The sequence below is a fragment of the Oreochromis niloticus genome, linkage group LG13 (genome assembly GCF_001858045.2).
Source record: "Oreochromis niloticus isolate F11D_XX linkage group LG13, O_niloticus_UMD_NMBU, whole genome shotgun sequence".
NCBI lineage: Eukaryota > Metazoa > Chordata > Actinopteri > Cichliformes > Cichlidae > Oreochromis > Oreochromis niloticus.
The window spans coordinates 14,791,222-14,819,010 of record NC_031978.2 but is presented as its reverse complement, the minus strand read 5'-3'; the positions used below and the strand labels follow the sequence as shown (position 1 = coordinate 14,819,010).

General features: G+C 38.9%; 4 protein-coding genes across 8 annotated transcripts; 1 reads left to right on the top strand and 3 right to left on the bottom strand.

The window, feature by feature from the left end:
- Window positions 1–295: 295 nt before the first annotated feature.
- LOC106098252 (glutathione S-transferase omega-1) lies at window positions 296–3,148 on the bottom strand. The gene is made up of 6 exons (XM_019366493.2): window positions 2,997–3,148; window positions 2,133–2,241; window positions 1,782–2,004; window positions 1,494–1,595; window positions 1,276–1,382; window positions 296–565 (listed from the first exon to the last, which is right to left on the bottom strand). Exons 1-6 carry the CDS (start codon window positions 3,022–3,024, stop codon window positions 415–417), a joined length of 720 nt encoding a protein of 239 aa, XP_019222038.1. The 5' UTR covers window positions 3,025–3,148; the 3' UTR covers window positions 296–414.
- Window positions 3,149–6,033: 2,885 nt separating this feature from the next.
- LOC100696412 (glutathione S-transferase omega-1) lies at window positions 6,034–8,918 on the bottom strand. Its single transcript, XM_003438271.3, has 6 exons — window positions 8,763–8,918; window positions 8,165–8,273; window positions 7,859–8,081; window positions 7,657–7,758; window positions 7,443–7,549; window positions 6,034–6,341 (listed from the first exon to the last, which is right to left on the bottom strand). Exons 1-6 carry the CDS (start codon window positions 8,788–8,790, stop codon window positions 6,191–6,193), a joined length of 720 nt encoding a protein of 239 aa, XP_003438319.1. The 5' UTR covers window positions 8,791–8,918; the 3' UTR covers window positions 6,034–6,190.
- Window positions 8,919–8,924: 6 nt separating this feature from the next.
- On the top strand, window positions 8,925–26,379 carry cfap43 (cilia and flagella associated protein 43). Of its 4 annotated transcripts, none has more exons than XM_019366495.2 (38): window positions 8,925–9,065; window positions 9,133–9,386; window positions 9,481–9,577; window positions 9,681–9,848; window positions 9,987–10,050; window positions 10,169–10,319; window positions 10,418–10,500; window positions 10,820–10,948; window positions 11,060–11,176; window positions 11,272–11,349; window positions 11,452–11,600; window positions 11,767–11,870; window positions 12,039–12,188; window positions 14,361–14,521; window positions 14,682–14,846; window positions 14,939–15,069; window positions 16,694–16,850; window positions 17,635–17,742; window positions 19,114–19,191; window positions 19,542–19,646; window positions 19,777–19,881; window positions 19,974–20,090; window positions 20,585–20,770; window positions 20,956–21,162; window positions 21,333–21,419; window positions 21,558–21,638; window positions 22,549–22,677; window positions 22,769–22,888; window positions 22,969–23,076; window positions 23,314–23,400; window positions 23,490–23,578; window positions 23,675–23,891; window positions 24,061–24,173; window positions 24,311–24,476; window positions 24,591–24,761; window positions 25,535–25,615; window positions 25,729–25,882; window positions 25,967–26,379. In XM_019366495.2, exons 1-38 carry the CDS (start codon window positions 9,037–9,039, stop codon window positions 26,137–26,139), a joined length of 4,869 nt encoding a protein of 1,622 aa, XP_019222040.1. In that variant the 5' UTR covers window positions 8,925–9,036; the 3' UTR covers window positions 26,140–26,379. The 4 variants fall into 4 exon arrangements, with proteins under 4 accessions (XP_019222040.1, XP_025753307.1, XP_005474283.1 ...); XM_025897522.1 differs by having other exon boundaries at window positions 9,987–10,065; window positions 12,039–12,143; XM_005474226.2 differs by having other exon boundaries at window positions 9,987–10,065.
- Window positions 26,150–27,483, bottom strand: sfr1 (SWI5-dependent homologous recombination repair protein 1). 2 transcript variants are annotated; one of them, XM_005474225.4, is made up of 4 exons: window positions 27,324–27,483; window positions 27,084–27,188; window positions 26,591–26,935; window positions 26,150–26,488 (listed from the first exon to the last, which is right to left on the bottom strand). In XM_005474225.4, exons 2-4 carry the CDS (start codon window positions 27,174–27,176, stop codon window positions 26,300–26,302), a joined length of 627 nt encoding a protein of 208 aa, XP_005474282.1. In that variant the 5' UTR covers window positions 27,177–27,188; window positions 27,324–27,483; the 3' UTR covers window positions 26,150–26,299. The 2 variants fall into 2 exon arrangements, with proteins under 2 accessions (XP_005474282.1, XP_003438419.1); XM_003438371.5 differs by having other exon boundaries at window positions 27,084–27,482.
- Window positions 27,484–27,789: the final 306 nt, after the last annotated feature.

The following is a 27,789-nucleotide window of genomic DNA, read 5'->3' as shown; positions in this document are numbered from 1 at the left end:
AGCCACACAGGAATCTTTAACAAGACAGTGCACTGTCTGCTTTGTATAACTGTGTTTTATGTATCATTGTTACTGTTGCAGATCTCATGGTAGCTATTAAAGATTGTATTGCTCTATGTATCTTTGACTGCTTGTTTGAGCTTGCTTTCATCATTTTGCTTGTGATGTTTTTTAATGTGTTGATGTCAAAGTTTTGGACAGGGAGATCTAGGTTATTAAATGGGACCATGAATGGGAAACTGTTATTTTTATGTGTTTTAAAGCACAGCTAGAAAAATCAGAATGAAGACAGTTATTTCATGGACAAATTTTTATTGAAAACAGTCACTATTGCTCTTTACAATAACATAAAAGTAACAAAGTAACATTAAAGGAAGGCTGAAGGTTTTGTTTGATACTCTCATCAATAACTTCCTACAGGCCGTAGTCAAAATCTGGGTTTCCATCAAGGAAGGTCTTGAAGAAGGCCTTGTGGGCGTCTGGGCTGAACATGATGGCTTTGACAGCCGAGTCCTGCAGCATGAGTTCTGTCCACTTCTTCAGCTCAGGTGTGCCATCCAGAAACCTAATAAGACAAAGGGTAGAGCCATTTAAATACAAGTAAATTTGAACACTCATTTCTTTGCAATAGTTTGAGTAACTGAGTGAAACGTAAATACTTCAGCACACAAGTAATAAATATAGATATATACAGATAGTCAGTGTTACAAGCGAGGAAAAACATGATTTTGATGGTAAACTGTTACTTTACGTTAATGGAGTTTTAAAAGTCTTAGAATTTTCTTCATACATTAGACCTTAAATTACTTTTTATTTTAACTTAAGTAAAAAACAGCCAAACTGGGAATTTGAAAAATCTTTCTGAAGCTGTTAAAACACATATCTCTTTTCCACTACTGTAGAACCAGCTCTACCTTTTTGCCTTGACAATCAGTCGACATTTCTACAGTCTTGAGAACCAAAGATAATTTATGTAGCAAACGTTTATGTAGATTATGTAGAAAGCAGCAGACAGAATCTGCAGGCTGCTTCTGTGAATTGCTGTATCTTGCAATAGCATCTGCTAAAGCCAGTAAGTACAGTGATCCCAACGTTGGACAGTTATTTTTTGCCACAAGCACCAGTTTTCTGAGGTGAAAATGGTTGAAGCCTTATCTAGATTGGGCACTGGCACGTCTCCAGTTGAGTTAAGGTCCACACAAAAGAGTTAAAATTTCACTGTTTGTCTGTAAGAAACAGCAACATTTGGAAAAGCTATTATTAATTTTAACTTACTGTTTGAACTGATATGCCTCCGCCCTCTCAAACCACGGCCACATCATGTAGTCGATCATTGTTATAGAATCACCACCAAAGAACTTGGTCTTCTTGTTAACGAGGCACTAAAAATTAAATGTTATATTCATTAGAGTTGTATTTAACACTCTGAAATACCCAGGCACAGTAATGAAAGATAATCATCCTAATACTTAATACTCAAAGGTGTGGCCTACCGCATTTAACTTGGCAAACTTTTCTTTCAGATCAGCTTCCAGTCCAGAGACATCCTCTCCATTCTTTCTACCTGTTGGGATCTTGTAGAAGTATGGTATCACCTGTAGAAAACAGCGATGTTAATATTTCTTGATGCATGCTCAATCATTCAGGTAAGTAAATCTCCAAAAGTTGATGCTGTTCATCTGGACAAGAGTAGATGGAGATGTTAATATTATTATTTGGTGATGGTTGATAAACCCCCCCCCGAAAGCTCAAGTTTATATGTAAGTCTTTGTGTGACCTACTTTGGAAAAGTGCTCCAGCATCATCTTTTGCTGAGCTTTAGCAAAGGGAGAGGAGGGAAGCAGCTTCTTTTCAGGGTAAACTTCATCCAGGTATTCACAGGTGATGGGTGACTCATATATCACCTCACCAGCAGGTGTCTCCAGTGTTGGGACCTGACCTAATGGATTCTTTTTAAGGTACCACTCTGGTTTTTCTTTAAGGTGGATGTTTATGGTTTCGTACCTGAAACAAAGAAACAACAACAAAAAAATAGAAGCTTATGTGTGCATGTTGAAGTAGACATCTGATAGATTGAAGTACTATCGTGATTTTTCATTTGTACAGTAAACCAGAATAAAGAGTAGCCTTACTTGATTCCTTTGGCTTTGAGCACTAGTCTGGCCCTCTGGGCAAAAGGGCAGAACCTCATGCTGTAAACCCTGATGTAGTCTTTAGGGACTGGGCCAGGGGCAGCGCTACCTGAGGGACACGAAAAAGATTTATCCATTTAAAAAAAGCAACAAGGAGAGCAGGTGGCAGTATTTAAATGTATGCATTGTGCTTCCCATTGAAAATTAAAGCCATATGGTTGTAATAATCCACCAGAAGAGCAATGCATTAAAATTACTTACAGAATTTACATAAATCACAGGTCAGTAGCGGAGTGTGTAAAAACTTTTACCAATTAACCTTCAAGTAGAACAACGGTGGCAGAAAATACTTCACTATTACTGTAAAGTACAGTGAATTTAAAGTAATTTTATTCTTGCAACTTTGGATCAGGTTGTTGTATTGTCAGTTCAAGGGTTTGATTGTGTTAGTCTTATTTACACTTTACTTAACATCCTAAGCTTTATGGAACCAATCTTAAACCAGCATCACAAATAGCTTTGTTTGAATACAGTGAATTTTGCAGTTTTATTTATGCCTGTACTTTAGTGCGAATATTTTTTTCTGACGTCTGTTTGTTTTCAGAGAAGCCACATAAGTCACTGTTTATTAACGTTCATAGAGTTTAGTATTTAGATGTTAATGAAGCAATAATTACAAGGACCATTTGCAGTTACCTGCTTTAAAATCGGAAGGAATAGGTTACTTAGGTCTAAAGAATGAGTTTGTAAAAATGTTGCTCTTTGTATTCTAACTCTTCATCATGCGAGCAGAAGGAAACAGCGTTTTGCATTTCAGCTTTATAAGCAGCCTTCAGTTCCTCGAATAATATTTTAAAGTCTTACCTTTAGCGAGACACTTTTCAGCAGACATGATGGCACTTGAAGTAATGTGTGAAACAAAGGGCTTGGAACGGACCGATCTCAGAGTGGTGTCAGTGAACAGTGCTTCTCAACTTTTCATTTATACACTTGTGGGCGTGTCCAATCAGTCTGCCATGTTATTCTTGGAGATAAGAGGCGTTTTCCTGGAAACCAGTCGTAACCAGTTTTAACAAACAATGCTTGTTCGTTTTTTCCTAACTGTGCTGTCACGAACTTTATATTTTGTGTGAAATTAGACTCTGAGATGTTGCTCTTGAATTATTGACAGTTGTTCTGAGCCTTGTACGGTTTAATCTTGAAGTGAATTTGCTGCAACAATTCCTCGTGGTCACAGTTGTAGATGATCAGTGAATCGATTGCTTTTGATTAGCAGCACCTGGCTGCTACTTACCGACATATATCTTAATTCTTGTGGAGGTGGTGAGGGTGTAGATGCTTAATTCTTTCACTCGAATGTATCTTATTATTATTACTATGTTGATTTTTGTCGGTGTAATTTTTATACCCCTTTTTAATATATTTTAGGTCATTTCCTGCGGTACGGATACAAAATGTTTGCAAAACTAAATGTTGTGTAACACATGTGGGGAAAAACGTGTCTCGTGAACCTCCTGAACTTGGAATTGAAGTGTGTTTGTACTGGCTAAGATAACAATCTTCGAAGGAATTCCTTGAGTAATCTATTTGAACACAGGACTTTAAATCTCGCGAGTATTTTTTATTTATTTATTTATTTGTTTTACATTTGAGTTAAAAAAAAAAAAAAACATTGGTAAGTGAAGCTGCTCAGTAGCCTACTTTCTAAGAAGCATCTTATCTTCGGAGCATCCACTGTGAGAGGCGGTGCCCTCCTGATTCAGGCACATAAAAGTCACTATTTATATGATAAATTGGACTTGTGTTAATAGTTGACTAGCTGGGCTAGTTTTACCTTTAAAACCGCCAGGATAGACGTTTGTGTAACGCATATTCACAGTGACTTTGCAAATACTCCACACCCCGTTTTTGTTTTGTTTTTACATAGCCCCCAAAAAGTAAGACTTGTTATGACTTTGCGAGATTACCGCCCCCTTTGTCTCCTTCTGATATTGTTGCTGTTAGACATGTTTTCACAGAAATGTTGCTCTCTTTATTCTCAGAAGCCAATACTGGAAGCCATTTCTAAATCCTGGCTTTTACTGAGTTGCAGTGAATAAAGGCTGTGATGACAAATGATGGATCTCCTGCAGGTTAACATGTCAGCATCTTTTGCTTTCTCAGACGGTTATTTGGAATCAACTCAAGATCTTTTGATCTGCTTATTTTGTCAAGTATTAAAGAGGTTACAGGTTTCACCTGCCACAAAACTGCCTCTCAGCAAATCTAAAAAACCAAAAAAACCAAAAAACCCAAACACGTGTGTAGATACAAATGGCTGTAATTTCTTTAGTTAAAGCAACATGTTTGTTAAACCACTTTAATTAAAGCTGAAAGTCTTCCTTTTCAATCACATCTTGACTTTTTAGAATTTAAAACCTACTGTGTTTCTGTAAAGAGGCAAGACTACAAAAAGTGTCATTATCCAAAAACTGACTGGCTCATTTGTATATAAATACTTTTTAAAAAAATCCAGGTGGTTTACATCTCTTACCACAGTGGAGGAAATTGTTATTTGATTCCCTGCTGAATTTGTAAGTTGAAATTTATAAGTTGGAAAAATACCAAACAAAGAAGGACCCATAGCAGAAACATCTGTCTGTAATCTTCACTTAGTGAAAGGGAAATCAATTTATAACTTTTATGTAATGTGTGTTTTTTTGTTTTTGTATTTTTGGTTGATATTCTGTCTCTCACCAATAAAATGAAACTACCATAAAAATTAGAGACTGCTCTTTTTGTTGTAAATGAGCAAACGCACAAATTTATCAGGGGTTCAAATCATTATTTCACCCAATGTATATTTTTGTCTGGAACCTTTGGTTAAGTAGACTGCTTTAGCTTTCAGACACAGAGCAAAAAGCTCTAATAAATGGAGAGTTGCCGAGGGTCTTCATCAAAAACAGGAATCTCTCTTTGCTGATTATACAGGTGCACGTTTTTGACCATCGGGATCTGAATCTGACTTTTGTCCTTTTGTTTCCCATTTTAAATCTTATGTGAGTCCGTTTCCTTTACTCTCTCCACTACTGACCGAGTGTCAACCCAGAGGGAATGTTTCTGCTGGTTCCTTTTGTGGTTTTCGACTAAATGCCGTCCCTTTTTGAAATATGATTAATTCATAGACGATTATTCAAACTGTAATGTTTGAATAGTTACTCCTACACAGTAGTGCATCGGACTTTAAGTGCAAAGCTTTGTGTGCACCTTCAACAACAGCCACACCTGTGCACACATGTACTGACTAACTCTGTCCTCCTTTGTTGACCCGCAGCACCTGCAGCTCCATTGCAATCCAGGAATCCTGGTCATAAATAAGCACAGTTTTCACTGTACATAGTTTTCATTTAATTTCTCAAGAAAAAATGCAAAGTTCAAACGATGTCTTTTTTTTCCCTTGCAAATATATAAACAAAAATAATACAGACCAACGTGAATCAGCACCGTTAAAAGCCTGAGCAACACCCATGTCAGTTACATAACACCAGGCTGACTACCTAAGTGCTCCACCTAGTGGTGGCAGATTTTAATCACCAAAACTACACTGTTCATAGAGTAATTACTGAAGAGTGGTCACACATTTCAGATGGGATTGATCTCTACATTTTAAAACATTTCAGAAGGCCATTTTAGAGAAATATCTAATACCAATCCACACTAGAGCCTTTGTCATTACAGTGTACGGTTAAGCACTAAATATTTATGCCAGTAAGACTCCTTCACTTTGTCTGATATTTTTGTTGTATTGCTTTGGTGGAGCTCCAGTTTATCAAATGACCACACCCTGTGGCCTAGAGAAAAGCATGAAATTGTTTTTTTAAAGCACAAACCAAAACACCCCCCAAAAAACCAAACAAGGATGGTCATTTCATGGATATTTAATTGAAAAATTATTCACATTTGTTCTTCAGATATTTCCTTTTACATGTGCCACATCAGTATTTTTAAAACAGACCTGACTCATCGGACATATAAAGGGACGGTTGAGGGTTTTGTTCACTGGTCTCACTGCTAATTTTCTAGAGGCCATAGTCATAGTCAGGTTTCCCATCAACGTAGCTCTTGTAGAAGGCCTTGTAGGTGTCTGTGCTGTACATGGTGGCTTTAACAGCTGGATCCTCCAACATGCGCGCTGTCCACTTCTTCAGCTCAGGTGTACTGCCCAGACAGCTAAAAGACAAAGGAGGTAATTTAAAGAAAACTGTATGACAGCACATGAGCACACAGATAAATGAAAACATTAGGCAAATGAGACGTTCCGTTTCAGTAATATAAATATTCAGTTTTATTTAAATAGCACCAAATCACAACAACAATTGCATCAAGGCACTTTATATTGTAAGGTAAAAACCCTACAATAATACGATAAGAGTAGGTCCCATTAATAAAGATGAAAGGAGATTGAACTTTAAACACCACCACTTGTACTTAAAAAAAAAAACACGGGCTGGAGCTGTTGGACTCAAACTCAGTGACTCAAATGCTGTTGCGAACATGCTATGTGCACAAGGCAGCATTCAATGTAAGCACACTTGTCAACTCTTAACTATTATCAAGTGAGATTAATGCATCAGTGAAGTGAGCTAAACATAAAGTTAGAGTTTCCACTGTCAAGGAGCCCACTCTTCTTTTATCTTATCAGATCAATGATTGCAAATTATGCTGAACACCATCAACATCTGTAAAGGTCACGTTGCACTTTCAATTTTAAAGAGGCAAAATAAATATAACTTAGGAGTTCTTAAGATCTGCCTTTCCCTGCAGCATTGCTTTATTGCTTTACTTGGAGCTCTTTTGGCATTATATGGATTTTATAGTGATTCTTTATGGATCCCTATCAGCTGTTCCTCTGATAATGTCTATGACTAAAAGGAGGCCGCATTTGATTGATCCACATTGTGTGGTGAAAGAGTGAAATTATGTCATATGTCCCCCTTTGTGCATTGAGCGCAATGCTGAAAATCTGGCTTTAATCCAACACTGTGAGGCGTGTAGCGTCTCACTGGGTTCTGAAGTTTTGCCAAGCCAGCAAACACAAAGAAAGCCTGGAAGTATACCACTTGCTTCATAGCATACCCTTCTGATGTCACAAAAGGAACAATGACAAATAAGACTGATCAATGTGCTCCGTCACTGTGGGAATCCCTTCTTTCTCTTGTCTAAACCTTTGTATAGTTAGGTTCCCCTCAAATGACCTCAAGTTTCTTTAAATTATTGTATGAGTTAAACATTCATTTTAAACACCCTTTAAACTTAAAGACTGCTACTTACTGTTGCAACTCAAAGGTCTCCAGCCTCTCAAACCATGGCCACATCATGTAGTCAATCATTGTTATGGAATCACCGCCAAAGAACTTGGTCTTCTTGTTAGCAAGGTCCTATGATTGAACATTTTTGCCTTTACAAGCTGTAATATTACATTTGGAGGTAACAAAGGTAACGAGGTAATGATAAAGAAACTAGGGGACTCAAATACGTTACCTACCTCATTTAATTTGGCTAATTTTTCTTTCAGTTCAGCTTCCAGTCCGGAGACATCCTCTCCATTCCTTCTACCCATTGGGATCTTGTAGAAGTATGGTGTCACCTGTATAAAAGAGTGACATTAAAATTATTTGGTGATGCTTGAAAAACAAAAACAAAAACAAAACCCTTAAGATTTTTATTAAAGTTTTCATGCAACATACTTTGGAAAAGTGCTCCAGCATCATCTTTTGCTGAGCTTTAGCAAAGGGAGAGGAGGGAAGCAGCTTCTTTTCAGGGTAAACTTCATCCAGGTATTCACAGGTGATGGGTGACTCGTATATCACCTCACCAGCAGGTGTCTCAAGCGTTGGGACAAGACCAAGAGGATTCTTCTCAAGAAACCAGTCTGGTTTGTCTTTCAGGTGGATGTTGACAGTGTCATATCTGAAACACAAAAGTACCTATGTTATGTTCAGTTAGTTAGGGATGAGATTTGTAAAATCAATTGTAATAAAATGCATGTTTACGTGATTCCTTTGGCATTCAACACTAATCTGGTCCTCTGGGCAAAAGGGCAGAACCTCATGCTGTACAGTCTAATGTGACCTTTGGGCACTGGACCAGGCGTGGCACTACCTGAGGGAAACAAGAAAAGCTTAAAAACTAAAATAAAAAAAAATACTGAGGTGGAACGAGGATCATTCAAAGTTATTTTTTTATTTCATTAACCACTCCGGGAAGAAACTGTCAAGTATTACTGCTTCAAGTTTTTAGTTTGGGCTGTTTTTCTGTTATTTCTGCACAGTTATTTGTCACTAGGGTAGACCTAGGACACAGCAAATGTGTGTTTTAGCATTTCGTCATAGCTGAGACAGAAAATGTGATGCAGTTGTAGACTGGGAGCTGTATGCTCTTAATTTAGTCTTATTTCACATTTTGTTTGACACGTTTGATAACACATGCTGAAAATGAATCCATTAAACGGGCTGTTTGCAAATATCCGCGTTTAGCTTTAGTGTTGTGTCCCGCTGCTTCCTAAATTCTCCCCACTAATCAGTTCAGGGCAGAGGAAAAATCATTGATAGAAAGCCTCCAGTTTTAGCCGAGTAACAGCTAAGGTCTTACCATTAGCGAAACATTTTTCAGTGGACATGTTGGCACTTGAAGTGGTAGACGAAGAGCTGAAACGGTGACCGACTACAATTGACCGAGGAAGAAAGGCCGAGAGCAAGCAATATGGCTGATTATTAAATTGATACACTATTTCCGTGGTGGGCGTGTCAAACAGCGCCTCAGCCAATGGTGTGAAAGGCGGGTTACTATGGTTACGGAACGCTTTCCCGGTTGAAAGTACTTTTAATAAAGGTTGCGTAGTTGGCTTTTTTATATATATATTAAAATGAATGAGTTTGGAAGTTTAGAGCTCAGGTATGTTGTCCCTGCAGGTACGTCACTGGTTATTTGTTAACAATTAACTAATATTGTGTTCTTACAGGTGGATACAAGGTTTCGCAAACAGAAATACCGAGTTTGTTGAAAATAAAACAGTATGCTACACATGTGGGAATCATATATGTTTCCTGAACTTGGAGACAAGGACGCAAAACGCGTTTCCGAGTCCTGGCAGAGGCATTGGTGCATTGACAGCCAACGGAAACAGTGGGATTTTTGCTTTCTCCGAGGAAAAGCTATCCCCGTCGATATATGTGTACACTTTCCCTGAGCTTCAGTTGAAGAATGAACTTAAGGGTAAGGCAGACGTACTTTAATCTGTTAAACTGTCACATTTTTACTGTAATTCTGCCAAAGATGTGGACTTTTGCTCGTTCACCTCTTTCTTTAGGAGGAGCACAACTGGACTATACATCTCTGGCATTAAGTCACGGTGGTCCATATTTGGGCTCCTGCTCCTCTCTTCCTGACCACATCATTACTGTGTGGTAAGCCACTCAAAGCAGAACACTGCCTTATACTGTGTGCCATGTGTTTTCTGTTACTCGGGCTGAGCGGCAGTGTAATAGTAATCATAACCTTCTGATGCAGGAACTGGGAAAATGCTGAGCCGCTTTGTTCTCAACCACAAGCTGGACAGGATGTCGTTTCCTTGGCATTCAACCCCATGAATTGGCTTCAGCTTTGTGCCTTGGGCACTGCTTCACTCACTGTCTGGAATATTGCAAAGAGTGACAGCCTTCATGTCCTGCAACCGAGGTAAACACAATACAGCAAATGCATGTGTTTAAGTTTCTTTCAGCCTTGCTGCAAATGCATGGAAGGTTGAAAGAAAGTGGGGAAACTAAAGAGTCAAATAAGAACATATATGTACATGTTATATTTGTCATATTGCAGTACAATTGAGCTTCCAGCACCTGATGGGACCTTTAGTGAGAGCCAGGCACCATCCTCTCAAAATGTCAGCAACATTATGGTAACTTTCTAGTTTGTGTGATGTAACTGCAGTTTTTAGATCTTTAATTTATCCATAAAACAATTATATTTTCCGTGATCCAGCTCTACATGTGTTTGCACAGGCCAAACTCCACCAGAGGACCAGAGCCAGGCTGACTCCTTCTGCCATCTGCTGGACAGCCACGTCAAAGCTCTATGTGGGCTGTGCTGAAGGATTCCTGCTTCTTGTTGACCCAGAGAGCCACTCTGTCTCTGTCCTTTTCAATCCTACAAGTAAACAAACCCACACTTGGATGTGGAAGATATTTCTTACCCAATTCAGAGACTAGAAAACACATTTGACATATTATTTGTTTTTCATTGTTGTTCAGGTGCTGATGCTATCCCTGAACTCAGAAGAAACAGCTTTCAGCGTTTAACTCCTAATAACAATGGTTTGATTGCTGTAGGAAAGGTACAAGCCCACTCAGTGGTTACTGTATTAATGTCTAAGACAGGGGTGGGCAATCTCAGTCCACGAGGGCCGGTGTCCCTGCAGGTTTTAGATGTGTCCTCGAACCAACACAGCTGATTTAAATGGCTAAATTAGCTCCTCAACATGTCCTGAAGTTCTCCAGAGGCCTGGTAACAAACTAATCATGTGATTCAGGTGTGTTGACCCAAGGTGAGATCTAAAACCTGCAGGGACACCGGCCCTCGTGGACTGAGATTGCCCACCCCTGGTCTAAGAGCACATCAAACATCACACAATTTAATATGATTCTGTGTTGCAGGAGAGCGTGGTACACCTGCAAATCAAAGGGACTCAGATAAACATTGCACAAACGTGGCAGTTAGAAAGACCTGTCACAACTGTGATGTACTCTCCTGACTATAAAGCATTACTTTTTTCCTCTAATACAGTAAGTACTTAAGCGCGCAGGAGCATAAAAACATGATATAGCCTAAAATATCCAAATAATAATATGTTACATGACAGAAAAGAACAAACTCTGAGACCTGCTGCTTTTCAGGGGCAGATGTATGTGTTGAACCCAGCCCAGTCAGACAGGATTGTGAAGATCTTCGATGTTCTCAGCGGCAACTTTGTGACAGCAACTCTCTTGCACAATGACAAGAACATTTGTGTGGTAAAGCATCTGTGTTGCTCAAGACCTGCGGCGACTTGTAATTTGGGTCCGTGTCTCTAAATGAGCAGTGATGTTTGTGTTTACATTGGTTGCAGTCCTTGAAGGAGTCTGGAGAATTGCAGCTGTGGTCCTCAGATGGCATCTGCATCAGTTCTCTCTCACTCCAAGTGGAGGTCAGATTGCCACCATGAGAACTTACAGGACAGAGCACTTATATAATATAATATGTGTAAAATTGACATTTTAAGAAAAAACACAAGTCTCTGTGTCTTTAGGTGACATGTCTGGCCTCCTGTCCTTTTGCACACTATGCAGCTGTAGGAACAGCTACAGGAAAAGTGCTCTTTATTGACCTAAACCAGGAGCAGAGGCCTCGCCTGGTGCACGAGGTTCTCCTTTACCACACTGCTGTTGATCACTTAGTGCAAGTATCTTCCCTTTTTGTGATGCTTTCACGGGCATTTCAGTTAAAAACTACACACTAGAAAATTATTCTGTCTTATATTTGTGACATGGAAGCATGAGTTATAGGGTAACGTCTTCTCCACTTCTGCTCAGAAAAGCAAATAAAAATGTGTTTACTTTTACAGTTTTGATCATGGCGGGAACTACCTTTTCACCAGTGGCTCAGATTCACATATCTATGTCTTAGAAGCAAGGCCATCCAAGATGTTTTCAGTCATAGGGTACACAGGTAAATGCTTTTATTCTTACTCCTTTCAAAATATTATAAATCAACATTAAATTACAGCACACATCAGTGTAAATATCACTGTAGATAAGAACTGTCACACACTGTAGCGTTGCAGAAATGTGTGGTCCTACTACTGTAACCAATGCAATGTGTGGGTTTCTTTTCCAGTTCTTCCTGGATGCATTTTGTCTCTTTCCGCTCAGTGCAACAGAGACAACAACGAGGTGAAGGTTCTTGCACTGTGTGCTGGTGAAGAGGACAGAAAAAAGGACGGTAGCCTGCTTACATTGCTCTCTTTGCCTACCCAGAACCTTGGAGGTACAAAACTAAAGGGGTTGATGAATTCTCTACTTAGTCTGTAGATGTTTAAATCATTTTAAAACATTTTTATGATGGGACATAAGTTATTTTTTTTAAAAGAATCTGTAGAACATAAAATAAGAGCGTAAATCCCTCTTGACAAACAGTAGGACTTTTTGGCAGTGTCTCAGAGGCAATGTGAGAATCTCAAGTCTAATAAATGAATCATTAAATCATGGGGCATTAAACTAAGGCAGTTCAAAAAATGTAAACATGTAGCCAGGGAGGGGCACTGCATACATGAGAGGAGTGAGGTTTGAGAATCTGCAAAAAGTAAAAATTCATTTTGAAACCAAAAGTTGAATCATCTCCTGTGGGCGAGGAGAGGTTTGGAAGGTGATTAATGGAAATAAAGTACAAGCAGAACTTAAGGATCATGTCCTGGTTCCCGTGGTTTCCTTTATATTCCATTTACAGTACTGTGAAAAGTCTTGAGTCACCTATCCATTCCTTATCATTTGTTTCCAGGGAGCAGGGCTTTCTTGTCTTTTCTTAAAGTGATCTTTAGCAGTAGTTCTCCTGGCTTTCTGAAGGTCTTTTGAGTATTGTGTTGACATATAACAAAAACCTTAGCAACTTCTCACTCTTATTGCCTGTCCTTATCTTCAACGTCATGCTGCTCTGTTGTATCTTAATTGCCCCTTGGGGGTAAATAAAGTCTTTCTGATTCTGATTCTGAAAAAATCAGTTTTAAATTGTATCTTTAGGACTTTGTTATTAGCAGCCTGTTGCAAAGGCATTACTTTTGCTTCCATTTCTTTAGTCAGATTTTAAAAAGTGCCAAAAAAAATGCATTTTGAAAGGCATAAAATTGTATTTTTTCTTCAACAAGATGATTCCCAAAGGTGATTCCTTTTAGCTAAAAACTTTGGATATCTTGGCGTGGTGTACAGTGTGTCCTTAAAAAAATTGAGGAAACTTGAAAAATGAAGACAAAAGAAGTGGGAGGCCTAAAAAAAATATCTACACCTGATGAAGGTATCTGAAAGGCATGTTTTCAAGAAATAGAAAAAAATCTAGCAAAGACCAGACACAGGACCTGAAAGATCCATCTGACCCTTCAGTTGATCAATGTACTTTTTGCTAAAACTTCGTCAGTTCGTGCAATGCAGTACCATCTGGAAAGTATGTGATTGGCAGCAGCTTAATTTTTCAGCATGATAATGATCCGAAACAAACTGCCAATGCAGTAAACACATACCTGGATAGAAAAACACACATTGGGATACTATGAGCCATAGATCATCCTCCCCAGAACCCGAACCTAAACATTATGGTAACAATGTGGAATCTTCTTGACAAAAACAAAAAAAAAGCAGCCAAGATCCAGAGAATAGATTTAAATTTCCTTCAAAAAGCCTGGAAAATGACTCCTGAAGATTACTTAATGAAATGACAAGAAGGCTGCCTAAAAGAATTCATGCTATATTGAAGAATGAAGGTGGGCATACCAAATATTGGCTTTCAAGATTTGATATAACTGTGGAAACTGATATTGCCTTGTGTACTATATTTCCATTTATGTTTGCACATGTTTCACTGCACCTATCTTCCATTGTAGGAGCAAAATATAAAGACCTGGGAGACAGCCTGAGATTTTAAACAGTACTGTAGTACACAGGCTTAATAAACGATGAGTGATAGGCTTCTACTTGTCTTCTGTTCTTATTGTTTTAAGCCTGAAAAAATGCCTTATTTATCCATTATGTTTTATTTATCCAAGGAAATATCTTGGCAGTGTTCAAAACAAGGAACCGACACTAGACCACATTCCCATAATGGATTAATAGTGCTTAACGTGATGTATCACACAGAAATGTTTAGACATGTTGTTACTAACACAGTTAAAATGAAGACAGCGAATGAACAGTTTACAAAATCACACCCTTTATTTATACAGCAGACTGGAAAACTATGTTGGATAACACACACAACGACACAAAGAAGAAGCAAACAGCCAAACGGAGAGTTTTAATACTAAAACTGAGATGCTAGTGTGCTTTAAGGGGCCATCTTTGAGATTAAAGCACCAGATAAATAATATAAGCAGAAAAAAACATGCTTGGCAGTTTGTAATTATCAATTTTTCTGTTCTTCATTGCATATTACAATGTGTCTGTTGTCCTGCAGGTCCAGATAGTATAGACCGACATGGTTGCCTGTCTTCTCACGTCCTCAAAGTGTTCACATTCACGGTGCCTCGTCCACTTAAAAGCTGTGTTCTGGGATTAAGTGAGATCTTTGCTTACTGCCACAGGAGTAAAACACTTCAGCGATTTGTACTTCCCGAGGTTTGCTGCCGTCTTTTTTGGCTTTTTTCTTCTCAAATCATCTGTGTAACTAAGTCACAGCTTAGCATCACTCTGATTTGTTTTTGTAGTTTTACGTAGGTAATGGTCTCAGGTGTGCATTTTGAATCTTATTATTCTACTCTCTGATCTGTGCTCTCAGGACAAAGGGGATCTCTCCGATCAACAGGGAGTCGAGCTGAAACCAGTGCAGGAAGTAAGGGGTCATCCGTTGGGCCCTGCCTCTCTTGCTCTCTCCCCTCACTGCTTATGGTTGGCTTCTGTGGGCCGAGATGGCTTACTACGGATTAGAGAAACTGCTTCCATGGTTAGATCTCATTTAATTTCCTGTTTTTCATTTTTACTGTGAATGTTTTTGAATCCTGTTTTTCATTCCCTGTGGTGTTGCCGCACCTCTAGGAGCGCTACATTGAACTGCAGTGTCACTCGTGCCGTCTCGGTGGAGTCCGGAGCGTGTCCTTTTCCACAGACGGTTGTACACTCCTCACTGTAGGCCTCAAAGATGGCTCTCTTGTATGCACTAATATCAGGTAAAACGAGTTGCACATCACGCTTACATAATGCACAGATGTGAACAGCAGAGGGAACCGTTGCTCACAGTCGCCAATAGGCTGATGAGGGTTATGTGAGGCAGGGCTTTTTCTCTATTATAACTGGCAATGAAGGACAAAAGTAAGTAAATATAACTTAGTGTCCAGGGGAATATCAGCAGGAAAACAAAGATCTAATAAAATTCACAGCACAATCTTTCCTCAGAATAACATCCCACTCACATTCCACATCTGACTACAGCGACTGCTCCAGCATGCTTCTGTTTTCAAGTTGTTTTTATCTTAAAGGTTTTAGTACTTCAGAAATATTTTGTTTTGCATCCACCATTTGTGAGATCATGGTGTGTATAACCCACTGCCTATATTATTTATATAAATTGTGAATAATCTGTAAATGTAACCCCAAGTGACCAAGCTATATATATAATGTTCATTTTATCTGTGACAGATAATCTAAAATGTTTTTATGTTATTAATTATAGTTTTGATCATTTTTTTGGTCAAAAACACAAAATGTACAAACAAAATTACATATATTAGGCAATCCTTGTGTGACTTTTTTCTTTGTTTCAGTACTGCTAAAAAAATAGCATTTCAAAACTTAAGACTGACTGAATTAAGGATTGACTTTATTAAAACATGGCAGTAACATTTTATTGGCAAACATAGATCAATGCTTTAGTTTAAAGCAAAAACTAAGAAAACATCTTTCCTGTCGATTCCGTTGTGTTTTAAATGTTTTCTGATGTTGAGCTGTTTTCATTGTCACTTTGGAATCTGCCTCAGGGTGTTGTAGCGGAAAATTTCACTACTGTAAGTCTGTTAGCCGTGGTTCACTGCAAGCAGACCTACTCATAAATTTCCATCTTCTCATCACTGATTTAGAAGTTGGAAATTTACAATAAAATCAAAGCCAGTAATGTTAAAAACGGGTGTGCATGCATGTTTCTGGGATCACAAATGACACCACATGGCCATCCATCATATTTTCAGTAGGATACTTTCTGTGAGAAACAATGAAAAGTTTAATTGATTCGAATTCAGATCCACACTAGAAAACCTTGTCACTATGATCCATATAAAAATACAGACCTCTGAGGTGATAACCCTATCCTAACCCTGTATTTTAGAGAAGGAAAAGAACAGATTTTTTTTTTAAATTACATTTTTCTTTTGTGCTTCAAGTAAAATTATTATTTCTTTGTTCCCTGATTGACAAAACTTTATAGAACATTTTAATTGCACAGTCTGATCGCCTAGGGTTAAATGTTGGCAGTTGCGTCGGCCACTGGCATAAGTTACATGCTTAGGCTCTACAAAGATTCATTGCACCGTTAGACCTGAGGGGGTTAAAGGACATGCTTGATGATAACATACATTTTTATTATTAGCAACAAATTCCATGAAAAGATCAAATATTATCAGTGCAACCAATCTGTGCAGTCTGTTCTCAGAGATTCTTTTGTCCAGAAACTCTTAAATGGATTTGTGTGTGCTATTACTTCATTATGATCAGTTCACTGTTGACTGTGGCTTTTTGTTAAAATGACAGCTGATGAATACCTTTGCATATTTTTGTGTATTTTTGCTTGGGTTCACACAGAGTTAAAGGTGGGGATGTCAGTAAGATGAATGAAGCTACTCAGTACAGCAAGTCTATGGCTCATTTCTTGAAGAATATCTTTGATACTGAAAATCCCATCCTGATTAACTTTCCTGTGTGGGGTCAAGTGTCTCTGGTTGGGACGGAAACTCAAGAGGTAAGTAAGGTTAAATTTTTCTCTTGCGTTCTGTTTTACTGTAAAAACATGCTCTATTTGCTCAGGACAACGGGCTGAAACTATTAACTAACTGCAGTCCAGTGCTGTAAAATTTTCCTTTGTGAAGACTGCCCTGCTTCCATGGCCTCCAGTAGCTGAGTGTTGTTTCTTAACTTCAGCTGTTAATGATTTTAATGTGGTAGGAAAAAAAGTAGAAGTTTTTCAGTGCCTCACAACTCAGTACACAAACTACAGCCTCCAAATCTGAAGGAACGCCTCTCCGACAGACCTTTAACATAAACAGATTTAAATTATAATGTTTTGTTATGCAAACTTGGTGCCATCCAAGTAAACTTCAGCATAATGATAATAAATTAAACATAATTTTTTCTTCTTAAGAAAGGGTCTGATGTTTTTTCGTCACTCCATGTAATACACTATTTTAATTTTCTTATATTTTGTTTTTAAAATATGTTTGTCGCATTTTTCATGTAGGTTTTTTGTTTTTAGCTCATTTCTTTTGTTTATTGTCACATATGTCTTTAATTTTTAAAAAATCTTTTTTGGCCGTATTGTACTTTATTACTAAACTATTCAGCTTTTTAAGCTGGTTTGTTAGAGGCTGTAGTTAATGTTTTGGCTGTTGTAACATAGGAATTTCCCAGCTCTTATGATAAATAAAGTATATCTTATCAGTTGTAATAGATATAAACTGCTATTTATTGCTTGTGTGCCATTTACTGTTTACTTATCTAAATCTTTGAGTTCTTTTTATGTGTCGTAGGTCAGTGGTGGACCATCTGTGGATGTGACAGAGCGAGATGGGGATGATAACAACCTCCTACGTGCTCCACCTTCACAGCCCACCTGGCTGGAAAGCAGGCGAGAGGGGGTCAGTGACTAATATGCTGTGATATTTGTGGTGGTGGAATGACATCTGGATGTTGTCAACTATTTTTAGATACTTAGTCTGCTGTTTTTTTTTCTACGCGCTTGCAGATTGGAAGGTTACGAAAGTCCCCTTTGCACCAGCGTGTGGTATCTAGCTGGAAAAACAGCTGTGTGGTTTTTGGCATGCAGTTGCTCTGTGCAACAGCTTGATTTATCATTCTTATAGAGTGAGAAAACCAATTAGCTAGAGGTATAGCACAGTAAAGAACATAAACATGTGTAAGAGCATGTTAGGTACTTTATCACCTGACAAAGAGTTTTGATAACAATAAATTGATGTTGAAGGTGTGGCAGGTTTTTGAATTGTAGGTGTCGCCAACCTCACTGATTATCACACATCGGAAAGAGGCACTTTCTAGTCTGATTTATGCTACATCTACCACGGCGTTGTGGGTGGGCCTAAGGGGCCTGAACCCACCCACTCCACTACAGGCCCACTGTGATAAGTGGAATAAGTGTCTTAGTATTTATTTTCAGTTAATACAAAGTAAATATTTAAATAAATAAAAGCTAAATGTGTTTTCCTTTATATATAAGTAAAAGGTGATATTTATGAAGTTATCAAAGGCAAATTCTGACCACTCACAACAACCCATTTCACATGAGCCATTACCTGATCAATCTGAGGGAGCACATCACAGTTCAGAGGTTGTTCAGCAGAGGATGAAGAAACTTCTCTGAATGTTTCTGATACGATCATGAGGTTTTACTCAGTTTGATTCTGGGATTTTGGGTATACTGAACCTTCACGGCTTCTTTGTTTCAAAATATTAGTCTCAGCGGGGACAAAATAAAATTTGTCCTGAGAACTGATAAAAAACAGGTGGCCTGTCTGTTTCATATTCTCTTTCAAGGTAGAGGCAGTTTCTATTGGGTTGATGAATTTACAGAGCAGTGCTGTTTTGTAACTATTGTTATAAGTCAGTGTAGCTCACCCTCTCATCCACAAGAGAATTTATTTGTTTGTTTGATTACACTTTGGATCTCTGTGTTTAAGGGGATGAACATATTGGTCTTCGCAATCCACAGCAAGAATAGTAATGATAGATCGAGTATTGTTTTCTTCATTTACACATGCTTGTGGGTATGCGCATGCACCCACTTGTAATAAATATAAGCGTCAGGATTAAAATCAACTTCTATAATTACTTTGTCCACAATCGGGATCCTGGCACTGCCTCTGTGCTACAGGCTGAAGTGTTGGCTAACATTTTCTTTTCTTGTCATGTAATTACTATTTCTAATTTGAATTTTTACATCTTTGAGAGATTCTCGATTCTTGTGAACCTCACAGTCTACATGTTGTCAACAGCTTCTAAAAGAAGATCAAGAACAATACTCTGAGATGAAGAAGAACCTGATGGAAACCATGAAAGAGTTACGTGACAGTGTAAGTGAAGTTTATTACAAATGCTGGTAATAAAATGATTAGGAGAAAATTATAAAGCCCATGCATAAAACCTGAAAGAATTTAACACAATTACTGTGTCAATAAACATTTTTCAATACACTGAGAATTCTCCGTACTTACAACCATACTTAATACCTGCACAAAACCTACATACACGTAATTAGACTGATCTAAAAACTGCTTTCATGTAGCCAAAATGCTCCATATCTAAAAGCTAAAAACATTATGGTAAATACTATACAGCAGATAAAACATAACATGATATTTGAAAAATAGATAAAAGCTCCACAAACAGTGTGATCCCTGCTCTGTATTTCCTGTGATGTTAGATCCAGGAGATGATACGTGACAGTGAGAACCAGCCTGAACACTTTAACCTGGATGTTGAGGAGGAGAGGAGACTCGAGGCCATGGTGGAGCAGGAGGTCACGAGGGTACTGCTGCACACACACACACACACACACACACACACACACACACACACACACACACACACACACATATAAATGCGATGACACTTTAATTCTTAATTTGGGTGAATGTGAATTTGTTTCCCCATTGTAGGTGAGGACGGAAATTGAATGGGACATTTTAGAAAAATGTTACCTCCGTGATGTCCTAAAGAGAGAATGCTGGGATACCATGAAGGTCATCAGCAGGACCATAAAGGTGAGAAGGGTCAGAAAAAAACAGCGAAACATCACACTGATGACTTTTACATTTTTTAATCATCACAGTTTCTTTTCTCTTGTCTGCCGCAGGCTTTTCACTCTGACCTTGAAGTGCTGAACTACCCTCTGAAAGAGCAAACAGAGAAAGAGCTTGAAGACCTTTGCAGGGTTCAAAATATGAGGAAGTTAGAAAAAGCTGCCTGCAGCGTAAGAAAAACAGATCCACAAGCTCGAACACTTTAGATTCTGAGTAGCACTGCAAAGAAAGGCATATGTGATGAATTTGAACCAGTTAAATCGTGTTGCTGTTTTGAAATGTGACACAGAAATGCAGTAATGCAGCGCTAAGTGAAAGCTGCGACAACGCAGCCTCCTCTGTGTTTTAGGTTTTCCTCTCTGGAAATACATTTTATGGCTGAAGCGTTCAAGTCAAAACAAGTTTACAGCTACAAAATAATTGGATGCCATGAATCTCAGTCCTTCATCTGACCTTTCAATGCAGTAACATTTTGAAATGCTTGAACACATGCCAGTCCACCAGTGTTGAAACTTTTTTAGATTTATAGCTGTGTGGCTAAAAGTGAGTTGTTTCGATAGTTTTATCTTAGTGCAATGTCCTGTGGATGAAGTTTATAATCACATGGCCGCAGATTCAGTCCTCACTGTTTATCTCAGCCCTTGTGTCCACCTTTAACCCTCAGCTGGGCAACCTAAAGAAGGATCTCAGTGCACAAGAAGAAGAGGAGGAGAAGAAAGTCCAGGACGCAGAGACTGCCACTGTGACGGGGAGTATCTCGGCTGAGTTAGGATATTCAAATCCTTATGTTTACGATCAGTTCAGCCTGAAAACCATAGAGCAGAGGATCAACCAGATTGTTTTGTTACAGGTGGGAACCTGTTTCAAAAAGGTGCAATAATTATGCCTTTATATTCAGGGAATATCCAGAACTGTAATCAAAACACTTTCTTAAAAATAATAATTATGGAAATAAAGAGCAACTTCATCACATTGTCATGCTGATCATTAATAGCAGGTTTTCTTTGCCCAATTTCACTAATCTGCACATTGCAGGATGTGATTTATCGCACCAAGACAGCTTTCAACACTGACTTTGAGGCATTACACAAGCAGAAGATGAAGGAGCTCAAACGTGTGAGAGACAGGAACAAGCACATCAGAGAAATCATGCTGCAGCTGGACATGCACGAGGAGCTGTGGGAGCCCAGTCTGACCAACAGCGAGTGGCCAGAGAGGCTGCTCACAGTAGAAGACTCTGAGGTTACTGTCCTCTTGAAACATCTAATCAGTTCACAGAGAGTTCAGAGAAAGTTCAGTGGACAAAGCATCTGTACATGTTGAACTGCTCGTTTGTTTGTTTGTTCTTTTACCGAAGTGTGAAATGGTGTGTGGTTTTTGTCTTATGAGATGTCAACTTTGTCCAACTCCAGATAAGAGCTGAACGGTACCTGACAGCGGAGCAGAAAGAGGAGGAGGAGAGGAGAAAGCTGGAAGAGGAACGTCGTTTGGCTGCCCAAGTATGCTGCCACAAAACAAAAAAATATGTTTTTGTTTTTCGGTTTTTGCGTGTTAAAATACTTCCATAAAGGATCACTGCTTCGATGGTGAGGATAGCTCAGTTCTGCCATGTTAATGGGTTTATTGTTCTATTGCAGGCTGATGATTCTAGAGAAAGGGCTCTTGATGACATGATGGATGGAGTACTTGAAGTGAAAAAAGAGGACATCCTGAAAATGGTGACCATTAAAACATTTTTTGTTTTTTTTTAAGACATTAATGCTGAAGTAGACCGGTATGCAGCAGAACACAGTATGAAATATTATCTCACTATCTCACTCTCTAACTCACTTCTTTGATCAATCTGTTAATTTTGAGTTTGTGTCAAAATGCAGAAAACAATTAAATATAAAGTAGAGAGTTAAATGGTAAATGAACTGGTACTTATGAACTGCCTTTCTCCTCTAACTGCTTTCTATTGAAAGCCCGATTCAACCGTTCACACACACACACACACACACACACACACACACACACACACACACACACACACACACACACACATATATATATTCATATAGCACTTTATTCTGTGCCTTCGAAAATCATGCTTCAGCACCTCGACCATTGCCACTTTGACATGCAGACTAGAGGAGCCAGGAATTGAAACACTAACCTTTTAATTATAAGATGATCTGCTCTCAAGTGGGAAGGTTTGATGATTTTATAACACTGGTGTTGGTACGGGGGTATATGGTTGAATAGAATAAGACATTTGAATGCTGTAGTAGAATGTAATTCAATTTAAAAAAAGAAAATTAAACAGTCTTTTAAGTGAGAAGATAATACAAATAAATACAGCATGTTGTATTTAGGTATTTATAACTATACTATTTTTTAATTACTGGTAGTTATACATAATAATTTATTCCATAATAGATAATATAACCTATTAGAAAACTGTTCCATATCTCATGTCTTTGTTTCATATTACATACACTCTAGCCAGAGTGAACCATGTGTGTGTGTTAATGATGTTGCAGGATTTCTTTTTTTTTTTTTAAACTTCAATTTATTTCTAAGCAGCGTCAGTTAAATTAGACAAATCAGCAAGAAGGGCACATAGTTTCTATTGAATTTACTCCACAGGAAATACCTCCGCCTGAGTTTGTTTTGACCAAACCTGACATTCAGTGGAGTGAGGAGGAGAAAAAAGCTTTCAAAGAGTATGAAAAGAAAGCCAAGGAGCTCAGCGAGGAGAAGGAGAAGTACAAAAAGGTATTACATAAGCTGCTCTGTTTTGCACTGATCTGAAATAGTATTCGCTCATGATGTGAATGGTAACCGTCTGTGGCCTGTGTTGTTGCAGCTACTGGAAATCGAAATAAAAAAGCTTCACCAGTCCACCAAGGAAGCGACCGAAAGGTTTGATGAAAATCTGGCAAAGCTGTTAGAGAAGAAAGTGAACTGCACAGTAGCTATATACCAGGTAAGCCCTCTCTTCTCATTTTCCCCTTGCGATGTCTTTTATAACATCCTGTTTAAAATTGGTTTCGGTGTATTTTACAGGAAGAGCTCAAGATCACATATCTCGTTGAGTCAGTCCTCAGAGAAGAAGAGATGAGAAGCCAGGAGCAGGAGCTCAAGCTCAAACTTGAAAAAATGTTGGCATACAAGGTCAGAAAACTGGTGCACAGTAATGCTGTAGGAATTTATGAGTGCCAGCTTCACACTCTGTTCTTTGTGAGAAATGGCAGCAACATCATCCAAAACTGTAGAACAAAACCTTCCCTTCGTTCAGGCATGTTTTTGTAAGAGCTAACCTGTGTGGCACACTCATTTTGTAGGCTTCAAGACTGCTTATCGCTAATTTTCATACATGCCCTTCTCCTCTACAATTGGTTCCTCTGACAGGATGAAACTGGGGAGAGGTTGAAGAAGCTGGAAGAAGAAGTAGAGTTTTTACAGGAGACCTATGACAATGTTGTTCTTGAAGACAAAGTAAGCCAGCTGATTAAATACTAAAATCATAGCTGAGAGAGATGGCGAACATAACACAATATAGTAACCTAACGTCTCTGTCTCTGAAGTCGCTGGATAAAGACTTCAGGAGGGCGTTTTCAGAACTCCCGAGCCATATGGTCGATTGCCTCTATAAGATGTTCAAACGCAGACCCAGGTTTGTTTCCTGATTCATGGCTATGCATGAGGAAAATTACATAATTTGAGTTGTAAACTGTTTATCGCTTTTTGTGGGCAAATTTTCACCCCACAGGGCTCAGAAGATGAGGGCCCAGATGGACAACAGTAACAATTCTGACCCGTTTAAAGAGCATCGTCTGTATGGTTCTCAGGCCCCTGATGCATTCAGCCAAATGCTCAGAGCCATGGATGAGCTGGACGCTCCAGCGAACATGCCAGAGGGCTTGAGCACAGTAGCCTGGGAGAGATTCTGTCAAATTCGCAGAGCTAAAGTAGAGAGCGAGCAAAAGGTATGACGACGAGGAGAGGTTAAATATGGAGGAGAGTTGCTGTTCCATTAAAATATGCATAAATGTGCACAATATCTTACTCCGGCTCAGCTTATGAATAGATATACAATACAGCTATTTCCATTCTTGCTTGCAGTTATGCACTCACTGCTGGACACGTCTTTTTCAGGTAAAAACAAAAGCTTTGACTCTCGCTGAGATGCAGGCATTCCTGCAGAAGAAGAGAAATGAGGATAAAGCTGCTCAAGAGAAAATTAAAAATCTTTCTGAAGCGCTTGAAAGGTATCAATCTGATTTTTCATTCTGATTTCAAGCAGTTGTAAAACAAGCCTTAAACTTAATGCCTAGTATAAGTGCATTAAATCTATTTCTTAACAGAAGAATGACCTGTGACTGCTTTTCCCCCCCTTCTGTTCTAGTCTGCACCGGAAGAGGACTGATCTCCTGATGGACACCATGGTCCAGATCATACTTAAACAGGGACAGGTGGAGGTGACTACCACAGACCCAACTGCTGCCAACGCAGACACCGACTTCATTCTTTACCACAGGAGCGTTGTGGACAACCTGAGAAGTGTCATCAGGGTCAGCCTTTTCCTACTCTCGTCACAAAGAATTTGATTTGATTCAAACCAAATTGGTCAAATTCAGGTGGTTATGGTGTCGTTGCCTGCTACTGATTATTATCGCTATGCTCAGACACTTGCAGAGCAGAAAATAGCATCCATGGTGGCGTGCAAAGATGTGCGTAAGGGCATGATCCAGCTAGAGTGGGAGAACAAGGTGATGAGGAAGCAAATAGAAGACCTCTACGACAAGGAGAAGAATATCAAGATGCTACGACTCTCAGAGGAGCAGCAGAAAATGACAGTAATGTAGATTCTAAAATATGCTAACACTGCCTCTTTTTAAATGTTTTATTCTAAACTAAACTAAGACAGTGAATAGGCATTACCCTGTATAATTCCAACTTGTGAAAACTTTCAACATCTGCTTAAAATAATAACAAAATGTCTGCGTTTAGGGTTAAACATTAATCCCATTTGCATTTCTGGCCAAACCTCAGGCGGTGATATGAAGGCAGGTATTTGGCAGCATCACATGTTTTGCGGGCAGCAAATTGTTACCATCCTCCAGCACAGATGGATGATCTTTTATTGAAGACACACACCCTATTCACGCCAGCTCCCCACCCTGTTTTTTTCCCCTTTTTCAGCTCTTAAAACTCTTACTCAATAGGTGGAGACTGGTTGGAAGATTATCCTGTCCTTCCGTTCTTTTTTTTTTTAAATACATTTTTTATTTTGTTTACAACCTAATTCACATAGAACATGAGTAATATCACAAGTTAGAGCGCTGCAGTTGAGAAATAAAAAATACAGATCAAATGAGTCATCCGTCATCTTATTTTTAACAAGTCAATGAGCATCGCATGTGTTTCCAGGCCTGAATGCCAGCTTCCGTTGGAAAAAAAAAGCTTCAGGTAGATCTTTGGTGGCCATTTCCTGCCATTGTTCAAGCCCATGAAACCAACCAACTAAATCCAAAGTTTTATGATGAAGGCGTTTTACTTCAACCGTTGTTGGATGCTGATTTTCTGTTCTTTCACTGCACACAAGCCAGCTGTTCTCTTTTCTTTTTAGCATCGCAGCAAGTCAGATCAAGAAAGTCACACATCCAAGCAGATTTCGAGTTTGGAGAAAAGTATTGCGTTGATGGAAACGGTAATAAAACGTAGCTACATGTAATTTGTGCAGCTGACTGTTCAGATAAAATATGCTTCTTTTTTTTTTTCAATTTTATGCAATTATGCAAATGCAATTATTTTCAATTTCAGACTCATAAGAAGAGTGTGCAGCAACGCTTAAGAAAGATTGAACAGTTAAATAAGCGGGCAGCAGCAAAAGCTAAAAAGAGCGCCAATTTAGAACAGCAGCTCCCTGAAATGCAGGTCACCGTGTCGGAATTGAGACACATCTGCGAAGCAGCAGGTAATGAAAACAGCTATTTCAATTAAACACAATGCAAATGGTTGTTTTCTTCATCTTCTAGCATGTGTCTTGTTTGGTATTTAGCTATGGCAGAAAATGAGGCTGCTGCAAGAGAAGAGCGCTACCAGGAAATTGTTAAGAGGAGCAAGCTGAAAGAACTTGCCAGAGTTCAGGCAGAGAACCTGGCTTTCCTTGGGGCAGAAGTTGAGCGTCTCACCATGAAAAACTTTCCTTCACTTGATCAACTGAAACACTAATGAGCAAAGCTTTCTCTTTCAACAGATTTTTACAGTTTTATTTAAGCTTCTCTCAGCAGATATACTGAACATAAAGTGTACAACTTAAACTGTAGCAGCAGCAACAAATTAAACAATAAACAGGACATCTGAAATGTGATTGTTCCCCTGTAACATTTTATTAGGTAGTGAAGTCCTCCTCTTTGCGGTCAAAGTGCAGAATGCTGTCATCCAGATTGAACAGGTCAATCAGCTCGGACAGGCTGGCTTTTCGTCCATCAATAGGGACTTCTGATTGCAGTTCATACAGCGCAGCTTGAGCACAATGCCGCCACTTATCAGTCAATGTTTGGAGATGAGTCAAATCATTCTGTGGGAGAAAGATGGGAGAACCTGTCGTGAGAAATCGCCAGCTTTGGTTTAGGTAACCAAAAACATATCCCATTGTGTTCCATTTAAGTGTCGCCAATACCTTGCTTCTGTACATTTTAACCATCTTGAGTCTACGTAGAGTCTCTGTTTTGTCTTTCACCTCCTTCCTGAGACGTTGTGCAAAGTCTCCTGAAGGACATTGTGTTGATTTGGGAGCAGGCCCAGACAACGTTTTACTCCCTGCTCTCTCCTCATTTCTGTTTACATCAACACTGCCTAAAATCACGGGAGGATTATTAACGGGCTGCTGGGAATCTGCTGAAACTTGTTGGCCATTCTCCTCATCATCAACACAGAGACGTTTGGCCACAGAGAGGGGAGAGATGAAGGAGCGCCTGGATCTCTTCAGCCTCTCCCTCAGTGAGGCACTCAGCTTCGGTTGATGCTGTGGGGGGGACAGAAAAGAAAATGACTCACAGGGAAAGTGCATGGGCAAGTTTTGATAGTTAATACAAAAGTTCCTATAAAGTCAACCATCATGCCAGGTTATATTATGTAAGACAAATGGTGCTTAAACCCTTCTAGCACCTTACCTTCTCTTTGTAGTCACAGGGGCTTGACTCTACTGAACTACATGGTGAACAATACTCCCTCTGTAATTTAGCTGCTTTAGGTGTGATCTCCATCGGAGAAACTTGCTTTGAATCATGTAAACGTCACAGTTTTGAAGGGTAGTTTAAGTTAGCCAAGTGGATATCGTTAGCTAGTCACTTATCCATTTATCACATTTTAACAGACGCCGCTGAAAAAACAAAACTACTTTCAGCACTTACAGTAAATGAAGGGTTGCTAAACGCTGCTATATTAACCACTGAACAGCCAACAACTTTCACTAAACGCAGACTGAATCAGAAAGCTAGGAGCGATGCGAGACTTTTTCCGTATTTTGCGGCTCGAAACTTTCGCAGTCTGTGATTGGATAGAACGTAATGACGTATTACAGAAACGCATCTTGGGAGCTGTAGTTGGTAGAACATGTAAGGCACAAAATGTTCTTTGTGCCTTAAATCCGGTGTTTTCGTGATGTTTCTCAAACTTACAATAAATCCGCATGATTATATTGACTCGCTCTTCTGCTCTGAGAAAATTATACATGCAAAATTAGTTAAGTGTTCCTAAAAATTATTTTTTGGAACTAGAAAAAACCCGCTGGAAATACAGGTTACTTACAATAAAACTAAACAAAGTCAGGTAATTAGAAGAAGAAAATTAGAAGAAGAATATTAGAGTAAATTAGAT